We start from the raw sequence: 23,009 nt of genomic DNA, 5'->3' as shown, positions 1-23,009 counted from the left end.
TTCACTAGAAAAGATAATAATGCTGGGAAAAACAGAAGGGAGTAGAAAAAGAGGAAGACCAAACAAGAGATGGATTGATTCCATAAAGGAAGCCACAGACCTGAACTTACAAGATCTGAACAGGGTGGTTCACGACAGATGCTATTGGAGATATCTGATTCACAGGGTCGCCATAAATCGTAGTTGACTTGAAGGCACATAACAACAACAAAAAATTATGCTTATTTAATAGTAACATAAGGATACTCACCTTGTAAGGATAATCAATTTTAATTGCTTCTTCAGCCATTACCCAGTTTGCATCAGCCAAAAATCTGTCAAGTTTCAGCATTGAAAATGCATTGGCCTCCATTTGTCTGATTCGCTGAACTGCATTATGCATTGCCATACGCTTTGGAAGAGTAATATTACAAAGGCCTATAGAAACAGAAAAAATAACTCATTGGTCATAATAAGATGTGGAAGAGGGCAGCAACCATCTATGACAGAAGCCTGTAGTTCTTTAAAAGAAGAAGAAAGAAAAGCAGAACTGTGTGCAGAACTCCTGTAGCATTGTACTGTATTAAACATAGGGCAGTGCTATGGAGGATGCATGTATGGTGCTCTTTCATGCATATTTTCAGTCCTAAAGATCTACAAGTTCTTTAACACTAGGAAAGAGGAAAAACAGGTATACATTGTGTTCACAGTGCTGTTTTAGACTGTGAAGTTCTAAGGGGCAGTGTATGTAGCTATCATTTATAGCCTTCAAAAGCACACATCTAAATCCAGAGAACAGTATTCAACTACCGCATCCTATCAGCGCAACCATTTCTGCTTGAATAATGGGACTTTCCCCTTTCTCCTCCCCCCACATGTGCCCTGCATCTTCCCTAAATCTATTGCAGAGGGTTGGGGGAACCCCTAGAACAGATTTAGGGAGCATGCATGGGGAGGAGAGAGGGAGAACATTCTGTTGCACAAGCAGAAATCCTTACACTGCTGGACCATTAATGTTACGTTGGATTCCACCCAGATTCATTAGTGTTTGAACTATGCTGTGAATCTGAGGTTGAAACATTCCAGAATGGATCATGTATATCTACAACAGAAAGCTGTTCTTACATCAGTTCCCTCCGCAACGGTTGACTTACAGATCCAGATTATGGAGCACAAAATCATGTTCTGCATTGTTCCCTCAGGCATGATTTTTTTTTTTAATCAGAGACACTAGAGGTGTGATAGACAACATGCAGTTCTGATCTGCACATTTTGCAGGTGCCCTAACAATAACATTCCTTTAGGAGGAACATTAATGATAGAATTAATTTGGTCTTGTATTTGAAGTTAATATTTATATTTAATCAGTGTATTCATTTAAGTAGTTTGGAACACTTCTGAAAGCTGCTGTGCTTTGGATGACTGAAGAGTCTTATGGTGCTGCAATTTTTAAAGTCTAGACCTTTGCCAATTATAGAACACTGTATTTTAGATTTATCCACTAAATTTATATTTATATAGATCCAATAAAGAGCAATTACCAGAAAAATGTAATTCAGAAAAATTCATCTCAGTTGGGCAATCATTTCTAGCTATGTTTTCAAAGTGTTGTTTTTTAAAGTTGTTGAGTTTTCCCCTTCTATTCTGTCTTACTTTTAATTGGTCATATTCAGCAAAGGAGGTGCTTGGCTAACGTATTAGGGGGTTCCATTTGTTCTGCAAGTTTATTTTCAGTTACTAATTGTAATATTATAATTTTTGTTAATCTCCTAGAAATCTCTATCAAATATAAACATCCAAAAGTCCTATGGGGATTCATCAGGAGTAATACAAATGCAAATTAATCAAGCCCCAAAACTTGATTCATAAAAGACTTGCTATTTATCTGAGGCCATTCTTATTTGACAGAGACATGCAATAGGCTTGCGACTGGGAACAGGAGGAGTTGGGCAAACAGTGAGACCCACCTGCAAACAGATATAAGCCTCTTCATGTATAGGAGACTTCTGCATTCTTATCCCATGAAGGAAAATTTACTGTTACCTTAGGGACATTGAGACTGACTGTCCCAGAGTGCCCAAGTCTGAATAGTATCTGAAATGTCAAGTCTTTTATTATTCAGTCTATGACCTCATGATTGCTCTCTCCCATATGGAGCTGTACTCCTAACAGATATAGCTGGCATTTCAGCCTTTCACATCAAACCAATGAGGCTATGGGAAAATGGTAGTGGTAATGGTGCATCTACCTATATATGTTGGGCAAACCAGAATTACAGCACTATATATGATTTTATAACAATGAAAATGAAATGGAGTGAAGTGTCACCAAGATGCAGATGACAAACAACTCTTATCTCTGTTACATCTGAATTGGGAGAGGCAGTTGGGGTGCTATACAGGTGTTTGGATTCAGTGACGGGCTGGATGTGGGCCAACAAAAAGGAAGTGGATCCTGAAAAGACAGAGGTGTTATGTGTTCCAGGTTCTTGAGTCTAGGACAGCCTTTCCCAACCAGTGTGCCTCCAGGTGTTGTTGGACCACAACTCCCATCAGCTTCAGCCAGCATTGCCAATGGTCAGGAAAGATGGGAGTTGTGGTCCAACAACATCTTGATGCACACTGGTTGGGAAAGGCTGGTCTAGGAGATGGAAAGACAGACTGTTCTAGATGGGGCTGCAATCCCCTGAAAGGAGCAGGTTCACAGCCTGGGAGCTACTCCTGAATGAGCATTCGCACTTAAGGCCCAAGTGGCCCGGGTGGCTAGGAGTGCCCATTTCCAGTTTCAGCTGATATGCCAGGTACAGTCCCTTTTGGACAGAGCTCAATTGGCCACAGTATCCCATCCTCTGGTAACTTCCAGACTGGACTATTGTAACATGCTGTATATGGGGCTGCCATTTAAGACAACTTGGAACCTTCAATTGGTCCAAAATGCAGCTGCTAGATTACCAGCTGGGGTTGCTTTCAGAACTCATATAACCCGTTCTGAAACACTTGCATTGGTTGCCAGTTTGTTTCTGGGCCCAATTTAAGGTGCTCACACTAGTGTTTAAAAGCCCTAAACAACTTAAGCCACAATACCTGACAGATCACCTCCTTCCTTACAGACCCTCTCAGGTGTTAATATCAGCAGAGGGGACCTTCCTGGTAGTTCCGCCACCCTCAGAAGTTTGGGGGATGGTGGCCCGAAGAGGATATTCTCTGTGGCAGCTGCTAAGTTGTGGAATTCCCTCCCCACAGAGATATGCCTAGCAACATCTGCTGCTGGGGGAACAGCTACAGCTTGGGGAATAGCTGCAGCACTAGGGGACTGAAGACTTGCCCTGGGAGTGAGTATCTGAGTATCTGGGTGCTTGCTGCTCGCCACTCTGGGTTGCTGTCTCTTGAGACAACTGAAGTCCCTAGTAAGTGCTGCAAGGACTAGGACCCCCTGCCTGACCCTGGCTCCAGAGAGAGGTTGCAGTTAATCTTGCAGCTTCTTGCATCAGCTCCTGGCTGGGTCAGGAAGCATAAAAGCCCAGCTGCCCTTGGGTGGTGGGTCTACTGCCAGCAGAGCTGCCACAGAAGGAGCAACACCAAAGGGCATTGCCCCATTAGGAGTCCCGAGGGCGAGGGTGCTACCCCCCTCTATTTCTTTTTAAAACCTAAATCTAGAGGAGATTAGTAGTTGGGAGGACCTATGGCACATGTATAATTCCTGCGCAGGGTGAAAGCCTATGCAGTGAACTGAATGATAGGAGAATGTCATCAGATACATTCAGAGTGAGAGTCCGTAATGAGCAGAAGGCTGGCCCTCCCTGGGTGTGAGATGGAGGGGAGTAGATGTGCCCCATGTGAAAGATATTGAGTGGGTCTGACTGTTCCCAATTCTTTCAGAGGCCTACTGGGATAACTGGCTCAGGTAGGTTTTGTTGGTGGGCTCTTCTTGGGGCCATATCAGGTGTTTAGGAGGACTCTAGTAAGGAGGAACATGGGTGATGCCACCCCAGTTTCAGTGATGACAGATAGAGGGAACAGCCATGGGGAGGTGGTGAACTACCATAGAAGATGAGGGCAAGGCTATCTACGCATTGTTCCTCGCTCCCATTGCTCTCATGGATGGGTTCCTCATTGCTCATCTGCTGTGCCTACTGGCCTGTGTATATTGTTGTTCAATGCTAGATCGGTACTGTTAGGTTAAAATTTGAAATTGCTTAAACACTATAGTTTTGCCCTACACCCTGTCCAAGCAATAACACAAACAGTGTTAAAACCAAATCCTTAGCTGGCCTCTAAATGACTTTTGATATAAACAACGGTTTATTTCCTGGTGACCTGACCTCTTTCTAACATTCCAGCGGCTCACATAATAAAAGCCGGTTTAAGCTGGAAACCTCCCCTCATCCTGTATTTCTGTATCATATTCAAGCTTATTACCTCGCATATAGTTGCAAAGTATAACATGAAAAGAAATGTTAAAGTTTCCCTATTGCCCTATAAACCTTGACATGTAAACCTTTGAAATGCAAGCCTAGCAATATTAAGGCTGTCGCCACTGAAGGGGCACCCGGTTGCAACTGGGGCCCCCGTCTCTGTATCTCTCTTTGTTCCTAGTTGCAGACCGCTTATCTCAAGGACATGCAAAATATGCAGACCCATAGTCTGAAAGATATTCTGATGTTTCTACTTGTGTTCTTCCTCTGCACCCCTTTACCTCATTTTGCATATCTTTAGGTTATAGTGACAATCGAATGTTTCTTTATAATTTATGACGCTGCTCCCCACTATTGTAACCTTCGGGGAAAGGCTATATATTCTCTGACCTATCAATAAACGGGGTTCCCATTCTGAACGGCCTTTGGCTTGTAAGTATCGGGTTCCCCTTTGCAAAGGAATTGTGTTTGGCTTATTTGATCTCTGATAGTGGGTTAATTGCACTCAACTCCGCACCCTTCCCGGGTGGATGTGAGCTGGGGTAGACAGTGACGACCTGCATGTTGGGCTTGGACCTAACAGTACACAATTAGACCACATCCATGATTTGATCATGGATGAAGGTGCCAATTTGGTGTGCATTACTGACATCTGAGTGGGTGAGCTGGGAGGAATTGATCTGACCCAGATTTGCCCACCTGGATACTTGGTGCAACACCAGCACAGACTGCAGGGAGTTGCTCTGGGCTACAGAACTTCCATCTCTGTCACCAGGAAACCACTCTGTCTTGGAACTGGCTGTGATGACCTGCACCTGGTGTCAGGCCAAGGAGACAGTAAACTAGGGTTGCTGCTGGTGTACCATCCACCCTGATGCCCAGCAGCTTCTCTGACTGAGCTGGCAGAGGCTGTCTCGGCAGTAGTATTGGAGGAACCCAGAACAATAGTGCTGGGTGATTTCAATGTCCATGCTGAGGCTGCCTCTAGTGTTCCGGCTGGGGACTTCATGGCCTCCATGACGACCATGGGGCTGTCTCAAGTTGTCACCGGCCTGACACATGGGGCAGGGCACACCCTCGACTTGGTTTTTGCTCTTGATGGAGGAAGGGGTGGTCTGGAGATAGGGGGAGTGGATGTCACCCCAATGTCATGGTGAAGTTTAGACTTATGGCTCTGATCCTTCCCTGCAGGGGTGGTGGACAGATTAAGATGGTTCCCAGTAGATACAACAGGTGACCCTGTTGAAGCCCTTGTCATGCTGTGGAACAGCAAGGCGCATTGGGCTCTTGACACAGTTGTCCCTGAGCACCCTCTCCGGCATTGTGGAGCCTGGTTTGCACCTAGGTATACCAGTGAGCTAAAGGCAATGAAACAGGCTGGACAACAGCTAGAGCGCAAGTGGTGAAAGACGTGCTGTGAAGCTGGTTGGGCACGAGTAAAACATCATAAGCATGCCTACTATGTTATGATGAGGGCAGCAAAGAAGGCCCACTTCTCTGTCTCCATCGCATAGCAAGTAGCCATCCAGTGGAGCTTTTCCATATTGTCAGGGGTCTGTTGACATCAATTCCAGGAAACGAAGTTTGACCTTTCGGAGGCCCACTGTGAATTGTTTGCAAGGCACTTTGAGGGTAAAGTTGCTCACCTCCATAGCAGTCTTGATGCCCCACCCACGTCTACTGTAGTCCCAATGAGGTGTCCACTGCAACATCTGCTGCAACTTCTTGGGAACGGTTTCAGTTGATGCGGCCTGATGACATAGACAAGGTGCTTGCAATGATGCAGCCAGCAATGTGTCCTCTCAACCCTTGCCTTTCTTGGTTTATTAAAGCTTGCTGAGGGGAGTTGACCAAGTGGATCCAGGGTGTGGTCAACGCATCAGTGTGTGAGGGAGTGGTTCCAGCTGCCTGAAAGAGGTGGTGATCCAACCGCTGCTGGAAAAGCCCAGCCTCAACTTATTGGTTTGCAACCATTACCGAACGTTCGCAAATACTCCCCTTTTAGGGAAGGTGACTGTGGCGCACCAATTGGAAGCACTCGTGGATGAAACAGATTATGTTCACCCATTCCAGTCTGAGTTCAGGCATGGTTATGGGACTGAATCAGCCTTGGTCACCCTGATGGATGACATTTATCGGGAGAAAGACAGGGGGAGTGCAACCCTGTTACTCTTACTTGATCTGTCAGCAGCTTTTGATACCATTGACCATGGTATCCTTCTGGGCCAACTTGGTGAGATGGGTATTGGAGGCACTGTTTTACAGTGGTTCCGATCCTATCTCCAAGGTCATTTTCAGAGAATAGCATTGGGTGATTGTCTTTTGACCTCGTGGCAGTTGTGCTGTGGGGTGCAGAAATACAGGAATATGAGCTTGGTAGCTCCACCGAGAGTATCTGGATTAAAATTAATGAGGCAAGTAATAAAAGGAATGTGGTGCTTGGAGTCTACTACCGACCACCCAATCAAGGAAAAGACGAAAAGCAAATTGCCAATGTTTCGAGAAGGCATGATGTAGTAGTAATGGGAGATTTCAATTATCCCGATATCTGTTAGGAGACAAATTCTGCCAAACACGGCCCCTCCAAGAAATTTCTGACTTGTGTTGGAGATAACTTTCTCCTACAGAAAGTGGAGGAAGCTACCAGAGGATCAGCTATCCTGGACTTGATTCTAACCAATAGAGATGATTTGGTGGATGAAGTGGCAGTTACGGGAACTCTGGGGGAAAGTGACCACACCATACTTGAATTCTTGATTTTAACAGAAGCAAAACCAGAGAGTAGCCATACATGCACCCTGGACTTCAGGAAAGCTGATTTTAATAATCTCAGAACAATTGTAAGAAAAGTTCCATGGCAAGTGACCCTAATGAGAAAAGGAGTGCAAGATGAGAGGGAGTTTCTAAAATAGGAAATTCTAAAAGTGCAATGGCAAGCAATTCCAACAAGGAAAAAAGGGGGGAAACAGCAGAAGAAACCAATGTGGCTTCACAAAAAGCTTAGAGTTAACCTGAAAACAAAAAAGGACACATACAGGAAGTGGAAAGAAGGACAGGCCACAAAGGAAGAGTACAGGCAGGTATCACAGAATTGCAGGGATGGTGTCAGGAAGGCTAAAGCTGAGAATGAGCTGAGGTTAGCAAGGGATGCTAAAAGCAACAAAAAAGCTTTCTTCAGGCATGTCCATAGTAAAAGGGATAAAAGAAATGGTGGCACAGCCACTCAATGAGGATGGCAAAATGATAACAGATGACAAAGAAAAGGCAGAAGTGACCAATTCCTACTTTGGCTCAGTCTTCTCCCAAAAAAGGGTCTATGACCCTCCCGGGAAACATGAAGTAGAAGGGGCAGGATTGGTGCTTGAGATTGATAGACAAACGGTCAAGGAATACCTAATCACTTGGAACAAGTGCAAATTGGCAGGGCCCGATAAACTTCATCCTAGACTATTAAGGAAACTGGCTGAAGAACTCTCAGAACAGCTGTCTATTATCTTTGCGAAATCATGGAGGACTGGTGAAGTGCCGGATGACTAGAGGAGACCTAATGTTGTCCCTATCTTCAGAAAGGGCAAAAAGGAGGAACCAGGGAACTACAGACCAGTCAGCCTAACATCAATCCCTGGAAAAACTCTGGAGCAGATTATAAAGTAGTCAATCTGTAAGCACCTTGAAAACAATGCAGTGATTACTAGGAGCCAACATGGATTTATGAAGAACAAATCCTGCCAAACTAATCTTATCTCATTTTTTGATGAGGTAACCTCTCTTGTAGACTGAGGAAATGCTGTGGACATAATATATCTCGACTCAGCAAAGCTTTTGACAAAGTGCCCCATGATATTCTGATTAGCAAACTAGCTAAATGTGGGCTGGATGGAACAACTATCAGGTGGATCCACAGTTGGCTCCAGAATAATACTCAAAGAGTGCTTATCAATGGTTCCTTCTCAAACTGGGTGGAAGTAATGAGTGGCGTACCACAGGGCTCAGTCCTGAGTCCAGTGCTGTTCAACATTTTTATTAACAACTTGGATAAGGAGGTAGAGAGCATGCTTATCAAATTTGCAGATGATACAAAATTGGCGGGCACAGCTAATACCGTGGAAGACAGAAACAAAATTCAAAGGGACCTTGATAGGCTAGGGCATAGGGCTGAAAACAACAGAATGAAATTCAACAGGGATATATGCAAAGTTCTACACTTAGGAAAAAGAAACCAAATGCACAGTTATAAGATGGGGGATAGTTGGCTCAGCAATGCGACATGTGAGAAGGATCTTGGAATTGTTGTTGACCACAAGCTGAATATGAGCCAACAGTGCGATGTGGCTACAAAAAAGGCAAATGGTATATTAGGCTGTATAATTCCCCTCTATTCAGCACTGGTTAGGCCTCATCTTGAATACTGCATCCAGTTCTGGTCTCCGCACTTCAAGAAGGATGCAGACAAACTGGAACAGGTTCAGAGGAGGGCAACAAGGATGTTCAGGGGACTGGAAACAAAGTCCTACGAGGAGACACTGAAAGAACTGGGCATGTTTAGCCTGGAGAAGACTGAGGGGAGATATGATAGCACTCTTCAAGTACATGAAAGGTTGTCACACAGAGGAGGGCTGGGATCTCTTCTCAATCGTCCCAGAGTGCAGGACATGGGCTCAAGTTGCGGGAAGCCAGATTTCAACTGGACATCAGGAAAAACCTCCTAACTGTTAGAGCCATACGACAATGGAACCAATTACCTAGAGAAGTAGTGGGTTCTCCGACACTGGAGGCATTCAAGAAGCAGCTGGACAGCCATCTGTCGGGAATGCTTTGATTTGGATTCCTGCATTGAGCAGGGGGTTGGACATATGGCCTTATACGCCCCTTCCAACTCTACTATTCTATGACCTCACAGTGAAACTTTCTCGATTACGTCCTGATAAACTAGTTAGCTAAAATATCACAGACACTGGAATTTCCTTGCCAAAACCGCATACAACTATCTGAAGATTTCTTAACCCTCCTAATAAGACACTTCACAAACCAAGTAACCATGCTGATTCAGAATTTGGCTCCTTCTAGGAGGAAGGGTGGGATATAAATTTAAGAAATAATAAATTTTGAAATTGTTGGCAAACAACATGTACAGCCATGAACTGTTATACATGGTAGTGCCTGCTAATTCTGTTTCTGTGAGTATGTGCACACACACACAAGAGGAGCAGAATCTACTTCTAGTAATGCGTAACCTGTTGGAAATGAGACAATGCAACTCATCTTGAAGCCTGAGAGGGAATTTAATGCTACATCGGAAGTAGAGAGGTAGACAGAAGTCCTCCTAAATTCCTAGACTGTTCTGTCCACTCTCACCTAAGCTCACCTTTCCTTCCAGGTGTAAACTGTTATCTTCAGAGGAAACAAATCCTTCCTGCTCCTTCTCTGATCTCAGTCTCCCTTTGCCCTTCTTGCCAGCATGGCTCCCTGAGGAGCAGCACAGATGCAGCAGACATCTCTTCTGCACCATCTCCTATCTAGTTAGGTAGATGTAGGTCTTTTCTATCTCAGTGTATTTCCTACAATAAACTTAGTTTGTTATCTTCTTATACCAGACTGTCCGTGCAATTTCTACCAAGCTGAAGCGTAGCTACTGCTTAGTGTTTACTTCATGCGCTTAATTCTGCAAAATACCATTATAATCTATAGATCCTAACATAATCCACACATGCAAAATTCGTTTCTCAAAAGGCCAAATTATACAAGATGCAGGAGGCACGTGAACATTTTCCCAACTTATTTCTTTAAACTGTAATGCAGTGCTGGGTAGTAGAATTGTTATTAGAGAAGCACTGCAGGCAGAAATGGTTAATCTTTCCCCTTGGAGTGGTTTTCTGTGGGCGGGGGGGATCACATCCCACAGTTTCTTCTCTCCTGCAGGGAAAAAAAGATATGGGGTTGTACTCAATGTAGTTCTAAGTGTCCCATCAGTGCAAAGATTTCAGCTTGCACAACGGTACTTTCTCCCCTCTCCTCCCCATGTGCTCCCTAAATATGTTCTGGGGATTCCCCTAAACCCCCAGAACAGTTTTTGGGATGGTGCGGGCCATCCATGGGGAGATGGAGGAAAGTCTCATTTAGCAAGCAGAATTTATTGCGCTGACTGAATATTGCCCATGGGGAACCACTTGTTTTCCTGAAAGATAGGCAGTTACAGAGGATGGTTCAGATTATGAAAATGGCCCACAGAGGAAGGGTCAATTACTCCTTCCCCCCCCAAAAAATCAAATAATATTCACACATATCTGTTGCAGCATTTCAGTAAAGCCCACATATAGATCAATTAACTGCATAGTGTTTCTTGCATCTCATCATTTTAGATCCAAAGATTCAATAGTTTCTCACATACCAAGATCTGTCAGAACAGATTAGGAGGGGAGCTAGTATGCAGCAAACACTTAAAGAATAAAATACACTAACTGAGCTGAGACTGAGAGGACTGAGCCACAGGGCCACCTAAGCTAGAAAACTGACCTTCCTGAAGAGGAGCCAAGGTGCCATTTGTAAAACAGAAACCAGGTTAATTAAAAATATTTTCACAGGTGATACTAAAGTGTAGGACTAGGGCCCACTGCAGGGGAGTCATAGTGCCAAACTAGAGGTGACGCTAAATGCATCATTTATAATCATACGTAACTAATGGATAACAGCCTGTCCCAAAGACAGAGACAGCAATCGGGGATGCAATGAGAGAGCAAGCACTGCCACAACAAATAGACATTAAATCAGGACTCTGTTTACATCATGTATATTTCTTTAAAGAAATATGTTAGTAATGGACCCAGTCAACTCAATTATAGAACCAGAAAAGGAACCTATTACGATTTTCTAAATTGGTTGGACTAGTAAAAATACTAGTCTATAAAAAAATACTAGCAATAAAATTAAGGACTCAAACAAAACAATATACTAAGGAAAGTCTTGGTCAAGTGGTGTCTAAAAGTCCCATGTATCATTTATGGATACAATCAAAAGAGAAAAATAAACTCAGTGGATGACATCTAATGATGCCTGCCTGCTCGCACAATAGAATTTGCTAGCACAAAGGGATTCTGATTTCTCTTCTCCCTCGTCTGTCCCCCTCCAATACCCCAACTGCTCTATGGGACATGAGGGTTGACCATGAGTCAATGTGGCCCTCAGCCTGAAGATTACCCCCCGACACAGAACAAGAAAAAAGATAGAAAATTATAGGGATGCTAAAATTTATGTCATATAAAAAGCTATTACTATGCAAACTGCCTGGGCTTGTTGACAAAAGAGATCTCATAGTCCAGTATAATATTCAAGCTGTTATGGAGAGAAGTACAGAAAGCAAAACTGTCCCCTATTTTCACTATCAATAATTAAAGAGACGGGATAAATATAAGGATTACCCCAGTTACATATTACCCTGATTTCAGTCCTAATAGTCACATAGAAGAATTGTGTGTGGGTAAACAATTTTTTTTTTAAAGAGACCCTCCGTGGAGCAGAGTGGTAAGCAGCAGTAACGCAGCCGAAGCTCTGCTCATGGCCGGAGTTTGATTCCAACGGAAGGAGGAAGTCGAATCTCCGGTAAAAGGGGTCGAGGTCCACTCAGCCTTCCATCCATCCATGGTTGGTAAAATGAGTACCAGGCATATGCTGGGGGGTAAAGAAAGGCCGGGGAAGGAACTGGCAATCCCACCCCATCTATACGGTCTGCCTAGTAAACATCGCAAGTCGTCACCCTAAGAGTCGGAAACGACTCGCCCTATAAGTGCGGGGACACCTTTCCCTTTTATTTTTATCAATGTGCTTACCTTTGGGGTCTTAAATTATGATTTAGGATTATGAAGAAATTAAATAATTTCTGGTTTGAATATTTAAAGTAAATATATTAAGGAGGTTCAAGACAAATTACATTGAGAGGATTAATTAAATTTGAGTTATTGATCATAAATGCAATAGGTCAACATTTAGTGGCATTTTAAGTAAAATTTTGTTCCAACTCAACTGTGAAATGGAATGAGTCAGAAGGCATATAATAGAAAGAGCCCAAGATGTCATTTGAAATATTAATATCGCAACAGGAATATATATGGAAGTCTGGTGAAAACTTTTAAGTATAAGAGAAAACTGCTCTAAAACCATGTCAAAATGGTATATCAAGGCATCCCCTGAACAGATGACTTCATTATCACTGATAATTTTTTATGAATGCTCTGATTTTAGATTATAACCTATTTTATTTTTGTAAGTGATCAAATTCCATTAATTTTATTTAAGTATATTTCTTGTTTTGTATATTATATCTGTTGTAAATAGCTCTAGTTTTTAATTCTATTAATCCTTTTGTTTGTATCTGCAATGGCCTTTGGCTCAAGCAGAAATAATAGTAAACTGAAACTGAAAATGCTATATCACATCTCATGAAGCATAAGAGATAACAGAGAATTATAATCCAACTTGTCAATTTGTAAAAGATAAACTTTTGATTATGTATCACTGTCCTGCCCAACAGCACAAAATGTTTGGTCAGACATCTGGAATGAGTAATATAAAAGTTTTTCTTGGATTTGGATTCTATTCGGAAAGTGCTAATTTGATAGATTCAGCTTTAAATGCAAACTGGAATATCTCAGCCCACCAGTTACAAAATGATGATGCAGGGGTAGAGCCAGTCATAACATTGTGGAAGAAGGAGGCAGAGTTTGGCATAAATTGGCTGGCAATTACTGACATCATTTTCTAATTGATATCTGAATACGTCTTTGGAAATTGCTTCTCCTTTATCTCTCTCTCAGCCCATCCATCCCTTTTGCCTTCCTCCTTCCTATTCCTTCTCTTCTTTCTTCCATACTCAGTCAGACACTCTAGCCTTGTCCTCACTTTCTTTTCCTTCCTTCCAAGTTAGTATTGCTCCCACTCATGTGGGGAGCTGCAGCTAGCAGTGGTCCACAAAAAGGCTGCCGGATGGGGAGTGGACTACAGAGCTGAAGCTAGGGATGTAAGGCAGCAGCGATTTCTGTTCCAACCTATATTTGTCACGGTCAGTGTTGTTTCCATTTCCATGGGGCACTTCCACTGCAGTTTGGCTTCAACCAAAAACTAAGTTATTCATCTCGCTGTCCACTATGCCCAAATTTAACATTGTTGTTGTTGTATGCCTTCAAGTCGATGATGACTTATGGCGACCCTATGAATCAGTGACCCCCAATAACATCTGTTATAAACCACCCTGTTCAGAAAATGCCAGAAAAATGGGGGGGGTCATTAATTACGTACTGTTTGCAGACTAAAACAATATCAAATAGCAAGTATTCATTTGTTTGTGGTCAGGAATGAAAATCAAGCAAACATGCAAACAGTAGCAAATTCTGCTCCTGTGTTTGCTTAGAGTGGAATTCTCCTCCTGCTTAGCTGAGGCCCAATAGTGGTCCCCAGTCCATAGTTTGAGAAACACTACATTAAATAAATGTGGTCTCTGCCAAACTAACATCTTATATTAGAGCTAAGGAAAAGAGATAACAACATTATATTTTGGGGATAATTGGACACCTTTTATTAATTAGCGGAAAAGCAGATTTCATCATATCAACAATGACTGGACATTTAATTAATTATTACACCCACCATTCATAGTTCTTTGGTATATTAAAGCCCTATTCAAACATTCAAAAGAAAATGTGAGGAGCTAAAGTGAAGAGGGGGAGGGGACACATGTGCGGTAGGCATACACACTCAACCCCTGACCTTTCCATGTTGAGCAGGAAGGTGTGAAGTGGGCTTGTAAAGTTCAACTCCCAATATTCTTGTGTGAATTAGGCAAGGCTTATCCATCCCTGATTCTCATTGAAAGTCTGAAGGGAGCTTGTATATGCATTTACCTGAATATGCTTACACGCCTCCCCATAAACTGAGAACCCTGCCTCATCAAGGCTTCCAGTTGTGAGAAAGCCTGTAAAGCTGTTCAGCTAAACATACTGAAAGCTCCCTTCAGATCTTCCATGAGGGTCGGGGTGGAATGAGCATGCCCAAAGCACCACCAAGATATTGGGAGTGGGGTCAACATGCAGACAATTACTCTTCTGCCCCAGTTTAAATCTCACACATTCTTTTGATCACTTGAATAGGGATAAAGTCTAAGTATGAACAAAACACATTCTTTTTTTAAATAAAAGAAAAAATGTTTAATGCATTACCTAACGTTACAACCAGCTTTTTCACAGTGGTAGAATTAATTATCAGGGTCAACAAAGATGCTGTTCCTGAATGCAATAATAACTGAAAGACAAAAGATATGAGCAATTAGCATCTCTATCATCACCAGTAAAAGCAGCAATATAACATTACATTTTATTATGTTCTATAGTACTTTATTCTGCTTTATGAGTTCAAGCACAGAGAAATGGAGAGAAGCCAGAACTATATATTACAATATCACCTAATGCAGTGAAACCCTGATAACTCCTCCTCAACTAAGAAGTAGCAGGAGAACCTCAGCAGTTTTCCACAGGGGAAACATAGTGAGTATGGGGTAGGGTTAAGCACTGGCCCTTACCCATCACTTTTCCACTGCAAATTGCCCCCCCCGGGGATGGAAGAATTTGTCAATTTCAGTTCTCTCAATTTCTCATTTTTAGTCTTAAATTCAGTTCTCAACATTTCTGCAGCATTTACTTTTTAAAAAAGAAATCCTCATGAAAATTCTTCAGCATTTTAGTGCGAATTTCTCCTAGTAACACATTTTATATGCAGTTTTTACTAACGTACACAGTTTTGCAAGTAATTTTCTCTAATACAATAGAGAATGAGTGTTACGTTCACAACTAAATACATTTTATTCACACTTTCCCCTAGCATATGCATTTTTGTGAACACTCGGTTGGAAAACTGCATCACAAAATTTAGATGTGTGAATTTTGAAGGATGGCTGTGTTTCGCTACTCATATTGTTTTGGAAAGTGCAAATTGTATAGATTCACCTTGAAACAAACAATGCAAACAAAACCAGATTTCTCCCCCATCCCCAACCCCCAGTCACTATTTCTCACCATAGTCAATCTGACAGTCATTACAAGAGAGAAAAAAGTAAACCATCTGTATCATCCCTGAACTTCTTACAAAAAGAGGGATACAAAAGTATGGTGAGGGAAAATACCTGTTCTCATGTGCTGCAAGAATAAGTCAATTTGTTAATTATTAATGATTTTGTTCTTCCTTGTCCAGACTCTAAGATTGTTTTGAACACAGCTGGGATCAAAGGTGTGGTCCTGGGAGCCAGATTATAACTAAGCTGTTATACTTAATACCCTAACTACTTATAGAGACAGGGCCAGGATTTGTACAAGATGTAACATTTTTCTGACAGAATGACCCTAACCTTACTTAATCAGAAGTAAGCTAGTGGTAAGAGTCATAAAGTCTGACAGCATAACACTAGGCATATTTAGAAGTAAGCCCACTGGGCTCAAGGGTCTTAACCCCTAGTCATTAGGAATGCAGCCTGTTACCTTTCAGGAATTAAATCTATTCTACACACTGAAATTGACAGGGTAGATCAAACTCCTACTAGGTAAAAATTAAAAAGTGATGATATCAAGTCACATCAATAAAATAATGTATAAAATTCTATCTCACAATGGCTGATGGCCACTTTTGAAATTAAATATCCATAATCATAATTTCAAAGTGCAGGTAAGACAGTCAACAAAAACAAGATAAAGTCATTGATCAAGGAAGTGAAATATAAGTACGAGAGTGATGCCTTGCAACATTTCCAAGATATTCTCTGATTTGTGTAGCTCAAGGATGGGGAACCTGGAGCCCTCGAGAAGCTGCTGGACTTGAGCTCCCATCAGCTTCAGTCAGCACACCCAATAGTCAGAGATGATAGGACTTGTAGTCCAACAAGATTTGGAGGGCCATAGGTTTCCCATCCCTGGAATAGTTCATATTTGCATTTGACCATGCCGTTTTATAAACAGTTATTTCAGTACCATCTAATGGGTGGTAAGGGTGGTTCTATTTGCAGTGGTAAAGACCAGGGGAAGGGGAAAAGGCTTTCTGATGTTATCTTTTAACAAAGGGAAGTACACAGCTTCTAAAGACTTGTATTTAAAGAGAGAGCCGGGAAGGAAGGGAGGGAAAGGATCTATAATGGTTCACAAAATGGCAAAGCAGTGCTAGAGGGTAGTGATCTTTCAAAACGTATTTATTAAACAGCCTTTATCCCACCTTCTCAGAAAATGATGGAAGTGAGGTGGCTCATTAAACAGAATTGTAGCAAATGATCAACCTCAACACCAAAACTCCACAATAAAAAAGGATAAATAAAGGTAGCAGCAATAATGAAGTCATAAAGAGAAGACCACTCAACTATATAAAGGCACCCTTTGAGATATTTATTTCTTTAATTTATATCCCACCCTCCCTTCCAGAGGACAGCAAACAAAACACTAAAAACACTTTAAAAGATCTTAAAAATAGACTTTATCTTAAAACAAAACATCTTTTTTAAAAAGCGTTAAAAATCTTAAAAGCAATTCCAACACAGAAGCAGACTGGGATAAGGTCTCTACGTAAAATGCTTGTTGAAAGAGGAAGGTCTTTGGTAGGTGCCGAAAAGATAACACAGATGGCACCTGTCTAATACTTAAGGGAAGGGAAATTCAAAGGGTAGATGCCACTATGTTAAATGTCAGCTTCGTATGATGTGCAGAACGTACCTCCTGATACGATGGTATCTGCAGGAGGCCCTCACTTGCAGAGGGCAGTGATCAACTGGGTATATAAGACTGACAAAACTCTTAAAATAGTTAAAGAGAGAAGTAAAGCAAAAGCAAAAGGAGAAACACTGTTAGAACCCTAAATGCAACAATACAGCGACTAGTACGTAGGGACAAAGAGAACTACTACAATAGTTATTATATAGAAATAGTAGAGGACCACAAAAAGGGTAGAACAAGAGCCCTATTCCAAAAAATTAAAAAAAATAAAAGAAATTTAAACCAAGAGTAGGGATGTTGAGTAATCAACAGGGGAACACACTGACTAACCGAGATGAAATAAAAGGAAGATGGAAGCAATACACTGAAGAACTCTATAAAAGAGATGTAAGGATGAGAGATTCGTTCATGGAGGAATCGTATCATGAAGAACCAGAAATTTTAAAATGTGAGGTGGAAGAAACAATAAGCAGAACAGATGGCATACCAATTGCTACAAGCTACTGAGACTGAATCTGTCCAAATTTTGACAAAAATCTGTCAAGAAATATGGAAAACTAAACTATGGCCCACAGACTGGAAGTGTTCAATATACACCCCAATTCCACAGAAAGGGGATCCCAGGGAATGCAGTCCTCATTTGAAATGTGGTGTTGGAGGAGAGCTTTGCACATACCATGGGCTGCAAAAAAGACAATAAGTGGGTGTTAAAACAGATTAAACCAGAACTATCTAGAAGCTAAAATTATGAAACTGAGGTTATCATACTTTAGACACATAATGAGAAGACATGATTCACTAGAAAAGACAATAATGCTGGGAAAAACAGAAGGGAGTAGAAAAAGAGGAAGACCAAACAAGAGATGGATTGATTCCATAAAGGAAGTCAAGGACCTGAACTTACAAGATCTGAACAGGGTGGTTTATGACAGATGCTATCGGAGGTCACCGATTCATAGGGTCGCCATAAATCGTAATCGATTTGAAGCCCCATAACAACAAACACTAAAACCAGAACCATGAACCTGGCCTAGTAGCTAATGGACAGTCAGTGCAATTCTTTCAGCGGCGGGGTAACATGTTGGCGATACCCTGCCCCAGAAAGCAACCATGACACCACATTTTGCACCAGCTGCAGTTTACTGACCAACCTGTAAGCAGCCCCACATAGAACGAATTACAGTAATCCAGCCTGGAGGTTACCAGTGCATGGACAAGAGTGGTCAAGCTTTCCAGGTCCAGTAACAGCCTCAGATGTTTTACCAGCCAAGGCTGGTAAAAGGCACTCCTAGCCAATAAGGTCACCTGGGCTTTTTGCGACAAAGATGGATCCAGGAGCACCCTCAGATTACGGACCTGCTTTTTCAGAGGAAACAAAACCCCATCCAAGTAAGCAACTGACCAATTATCTGAACCCAGGGACCACCAACCCACATTGCCCCATCTTGCTAGGATTCATACTCAGTTTATTGGCCCTCATCCAGCCCACCACCAAATCCAGGCATTGGTCCAGGGCTTGCATGGATTCTCCAATTCACATGTTACAGAGAAATAGAGCTGGGAATCATCAACGTACTGCTGACACCTCACCCCAAATCTCCTGATGATTGCTCCCAAGGGCTTCATATAGTTGTTACAGCATTAGGGACAGGATTATACCCTACAGCACAACTGCCAGGGGGCCAAAAGACAATAACCCAATGCTATTCTCTGAAAATGACCTTGGAGATAGGACTGGAAAACAGGTGTAAAACGGCGCTTCCAATACCCATCTCACTAAGCTGGCTCAGAAGGATACCATGGTCAATAATATCAAAAGCCGCTGAGAAATCAAGTAAGAATAACAGGGTCGCACTCCCCCTGTCCTTTTCCCAATAAAGGTCATCCATCAGGGCAACCAAGGCCGATTCAGTTCCATAACCAGGCCTGAACTCAGATTAGAATGGGTCAAGATAATCTGCTTCATCCAAGAATACTTTCAATTGCTGTGTCAAAACCCTCTTAATCACCTTCCCTAAAAAGGGAGTATTTGCAACGAGGCGGTAATTGTCACAACCCAATAAGTCCAGGGTGGGCTTTTTCAGGAGCAGACGGATCACCACCTCTTTTAGGGTGGCTGGAACCACTCCCTCCTGCAACAATGCATTGACCACACCTGTCAAACATGGGGGTTCACAGAAACATGCAGCTAATGAACAGATTAAGGCCAGACCATAAATCTGCCAGGCAGGAGGAACCAATGAGTCAGCCAGCGTGTTTTACCGTTTGGGAAGCACTGAAGGAGGAGGCAGAGGAGTCCTTAAGGGATCCAAATGTCCAAAAACCAAGGGATCCAATCAGGCAGGGCAGGGTTCAAAGCACAGGTTTAACAGGAGAGCTAGAGTAATGTCTGCAGCAAGGCTTGACATTGACTCTAGCAAGGAGTCTCCCTTTCCTTCCAGCCTTTTGTACTCTGCATGCTGGCCCAGGTGCTTCCAATCAGGCTGTGTTCTTGCGAGCTCTCCGGCTCCTTAATTGCGCTTTGTTGCTGCAACACCTGTTGGTGCCTTCTCTCTGCTGGGGAAGGGGCAGCCTCCTGGTTGCTTCCTGATTCTGGCAGACAGGCTCCCTCAGGGGTTTGTCTCTGATCTGGTGAAGGGTCCTGGGCTGTCTCCGTTTGTCCCCTCTCCTGGGTCTGTGGTCTCCCATTCCTCTTCCTCCTCAGATGAGTTCTCTGAGAGAGGCATGACAACACCCTGGATCCACTTGGTCATACCCCTTGGCAAGCTTAATAAGCCAAGAAAAACAAAGGTTGAGAGGATAGGTTGCTGGCCCCATCGTCACAAGCACCTTCTCCACATCATCAGGCCGCATCAACTGAAACTGATCCCAAGGAGTTGCACGAGACATTGCTCTACAAACCTCACTGAGGACTACAATAGACGTGGACGGGGCATCAATTCAGAAGAACTCTTCGAACCACTCTCTATTATCTTTGCAAAATCATGGAGGATGGGTGAAGTGCCAGATTACTAGAGAAGACTAATGTCCCTATCTTCAAAAAGGGCAAAAAGCAGGAACCTGGGAACTACAGACCAATCAGGCTGACATCAATCCCTGGGAAAATTCTGGGGCAGATTATAAAGTGGTCAGTTTGTAAGCACCTTGAAAACAATGCAGTGATTACTAGAAGCCAACATGAATTTGTCTAAAACAAATCCTGCCAGACCAATCTTATCTAATTTTTTGATTGGGTAACCTCCCTCATAGACTGTGGGAATATTGTGGACATAATATATGTCGACTTCAGCAAAGCTTTTGACAGTGCCCCATGATATTCTGATTAGCACACTAGCTAACTGTGGGCTGGATGCAACAACTATCAGGTGGATCCCACAATTGGCTATAGAAGTATACTCAAAGGATGCTTATCAATAGTTGCTTCTCAAAGTGTTTGGGGGGGTAACGAGCAGGGTACTGCTGTCAGCTTTTACAGGGAGATGTCAGCATTGGCGGGATGCAGGCTAGGCTATAAATTCCTTAGTAATTGTCAGGGTCGTAAAGTCTTTAGCCGGCAGCTTGGGTTACAAATCTGCCAGGCTATAGAGATAACCAGGGGGAAGGCGAGATAAGGTCAGAGGGTTTGTTCCGAGCTCACGTGCCAAGTCAGTGTCCAAGAAGCAAAGTCAATGGGGGATTTCTAGTCCAGTTTTCCTAGGGGTCAGTCCAGGAGTCTGGGTTCTGGGAGATAGGAGGAACACAGAGGTCACGCATGACACTGTAGTCAGCAACATGCTGAACCCAGGAGCTGTCTTTTAAATCCCACTCCCTAAGACAGGTGTAGATAATCAGCCGTCTGGCTTCTGAAAATGTGCTTGTCTTAAACCGCCAGGCCGGCTACACTGCTGCATGACTCTCTGTCATCTTTGCTCTGCAGTGGGAGGGAGTCTCTTGTTCACTGCTTGAATGTGGTTGAAAGGGTTCAGCTGTGTCCTGGACACTCTCCAGCTGCGGGAGAGCTGGTGCTGCATCATCCTTCTGGGTCTGCTGCTGTTGTTTCCGAGTCGGGGCATGACAACTGCAGGGGTCAGTCCTGGGCCCAGTGCTCTTCAACATTTTTATTAATGACTTGGATGAGGAGGTGCAGGGAATGCTTATCAAATTTGCAGATGATATAAAATTGGGAGGGATAGCTAATATCTTGGAAGACAGAAACAAAATTCAAAGGGATCTTGATAGGCTGGATCATTGGACTGAAAACAACAGAATGAAATTTAAGAGGGGTAAGTGCAAAGTTCTACATCTAGGAAAAAGAAACCAAATGTACAGTTATAAGATGGGGATACTTGGCTCAGCAATACTACATGTGAGAACAATCTTGGAATTGCTGTTAATCACAAACTGAATATGAGCCAACAGTGCAATGTGACTGCAAAAAAGGTAAATGATATTTTAGGCTGCATTAACAGAAGTATAGTTTCCAAATCACATAAAGTACTAGCTCCCCTCTGTTCAGCATTGGACAGGCCTCATCTTGAGTACTGCATCCAGTTCTGGACACTACACCTTAAGAAGAACGCAGATAAACTAGAGCAGGTTCAGAGGAAGGTAACAAGGATGATCAGGGGACTGGAAACAAAGCCCTAAGAGGAGAGACTGAAAGAACTGGGTATGTTTAGCCTTGAGAAGAGAAGACTGAGGAGAGACATTTTACCACTCTTCATGAACTTGAAAGGTTGTCAGAGAGGAGGGCCAGGATCTCTTCTTATCATCCCACAGTGCAGGACATGAAATAATGGGTGCAAGTTACAGGAAGCCAGATTTTGAATGAACAACCTGTTAGAGCAGTACAACAATGGAACCCATTACCTAGGGAGGTGACTGGCTCTCCAACACTGGAGGCATTCAAGAGGCAGCTGGACAGCCACCTGTAGGGTTTGCTTTTACTTGGATTCCTGCATTGAGCAGGGGAATGGACTCGATGGCCTTATTGGCCCCTTCCAGCTCTACTATTCTATGGTTCTATTTAGTAATAAATTTATATCCCGCCTTTCCTCCCAGAAGGAGCCCAGGGCGGCAAACAAATGATAAAACACTAAAAGCATATTTAAAACATCTTAAAAACAAAATATCTTTAAAAATATTTTTAAAGATTCTTAAAAACATATTTGAAAAAAATTCCACACAGATGCAGACTGGGATAAGATCTCTACTTAAAAGGCTTGTTGAAAGCAGAAGGTCTTCAGTGGGCACCGAACAGACAACAGAGACTGTCTAATATTTAAGGGACGTGAATTCCAAAGGTAGGTGCCACAACACTATAGCTGTTTCCTACGTAATATGGAATGGACCTCCTGATCAGACAGTATCCACAGGAGGCTCTCACCTGCAGACTGCAATATATGGGGTATATATGGCATGGTATATGGTATATATATATATACACTTTGGTATATATGGGGTAAGACGATATTTCAGTTGTACTGGTCCCAAGCCATATAGGAATTTATATACCAAAACCAGCACCTTGAACGTAGCCTGGTAGCTAATGGGCACCTGACTGTTCACTCTGCCATCTTCACAACCTTTGCACATTCTGCCATCCTCCTCCTCTTCTGCTGGTGCAGCTGCAGTGGAAAGATGAGATATAAGAAAGCCAGCTGACACACAGCAAGACACCCAACTTTCCAGAAGGGACAAGGACAGCATGGCCCAACTGAAATGGAGGATAAGGCTATCATTGGCTACTAGGCATGATGGCTATGCTCTGCGTCCATAGTCAGAGGCAGTATGGTTCTGAATACTAGTTGCCGGAAACCGCAGGGTAGGGAGTGCTTTTGCACTCAGGTCCTGCTTACGGGCTTCCCATGGGTATCTGGTTGGCCACTGTGAGAACAGGATGCTGT

General features: G+C 42.8%; 1 protein-coding gene across 11 annotated transcripts in view; it reads right to left on the bottom strand.

Annotated features, from left to right (window-relative positions):
• LOC133376937 (sodium/hydrogen exchanger 10-like) overlaps positions 1-23,009 on the bottom strand; it is a 238,936-nt gene that overhangs the window by 107,360 nt on the left and 108,567 nt on the right. For all 11 annotated transcript variants that reach the window (XM_061609941.1, XM_061609934.1, XM_061609937.1 and 8 more), the window contains 2 exons: positions 14,599-14,680; positions 251-417 (listed from right to left, as the gene is read on the bottom strand). In XM_061609941.1, coding sequence (XP_061465925.1) covers positions 251-417; positions 14,599-14,680 — 249 coding nt within the window. The remainder of the gene's footprint in view (positions 1-250; positions 418-14,598; positions 14,681-23,009) is intronic.

This window comes from Rhineura floridana, chromosome 2 (genome assembly GCF_030035675.1).
Source record: "Rhineura floridana isolate rRhiFlo1 chromosome 2, rRhiFlo1.hap2, whole genome shotgun sequence".
Classification (NCBI taxonomy): domain Eukaryota; kingdom Metazoa; phylum Chordata; class Lepidosauria; order Squamata; family Rhineuridae; genus Rhineura; species Rhineura floridana.
Note: the sequence above shows the minus strand (reverse complement) of the source record. Positions and strands in the feature narration are given on the sequence as shown.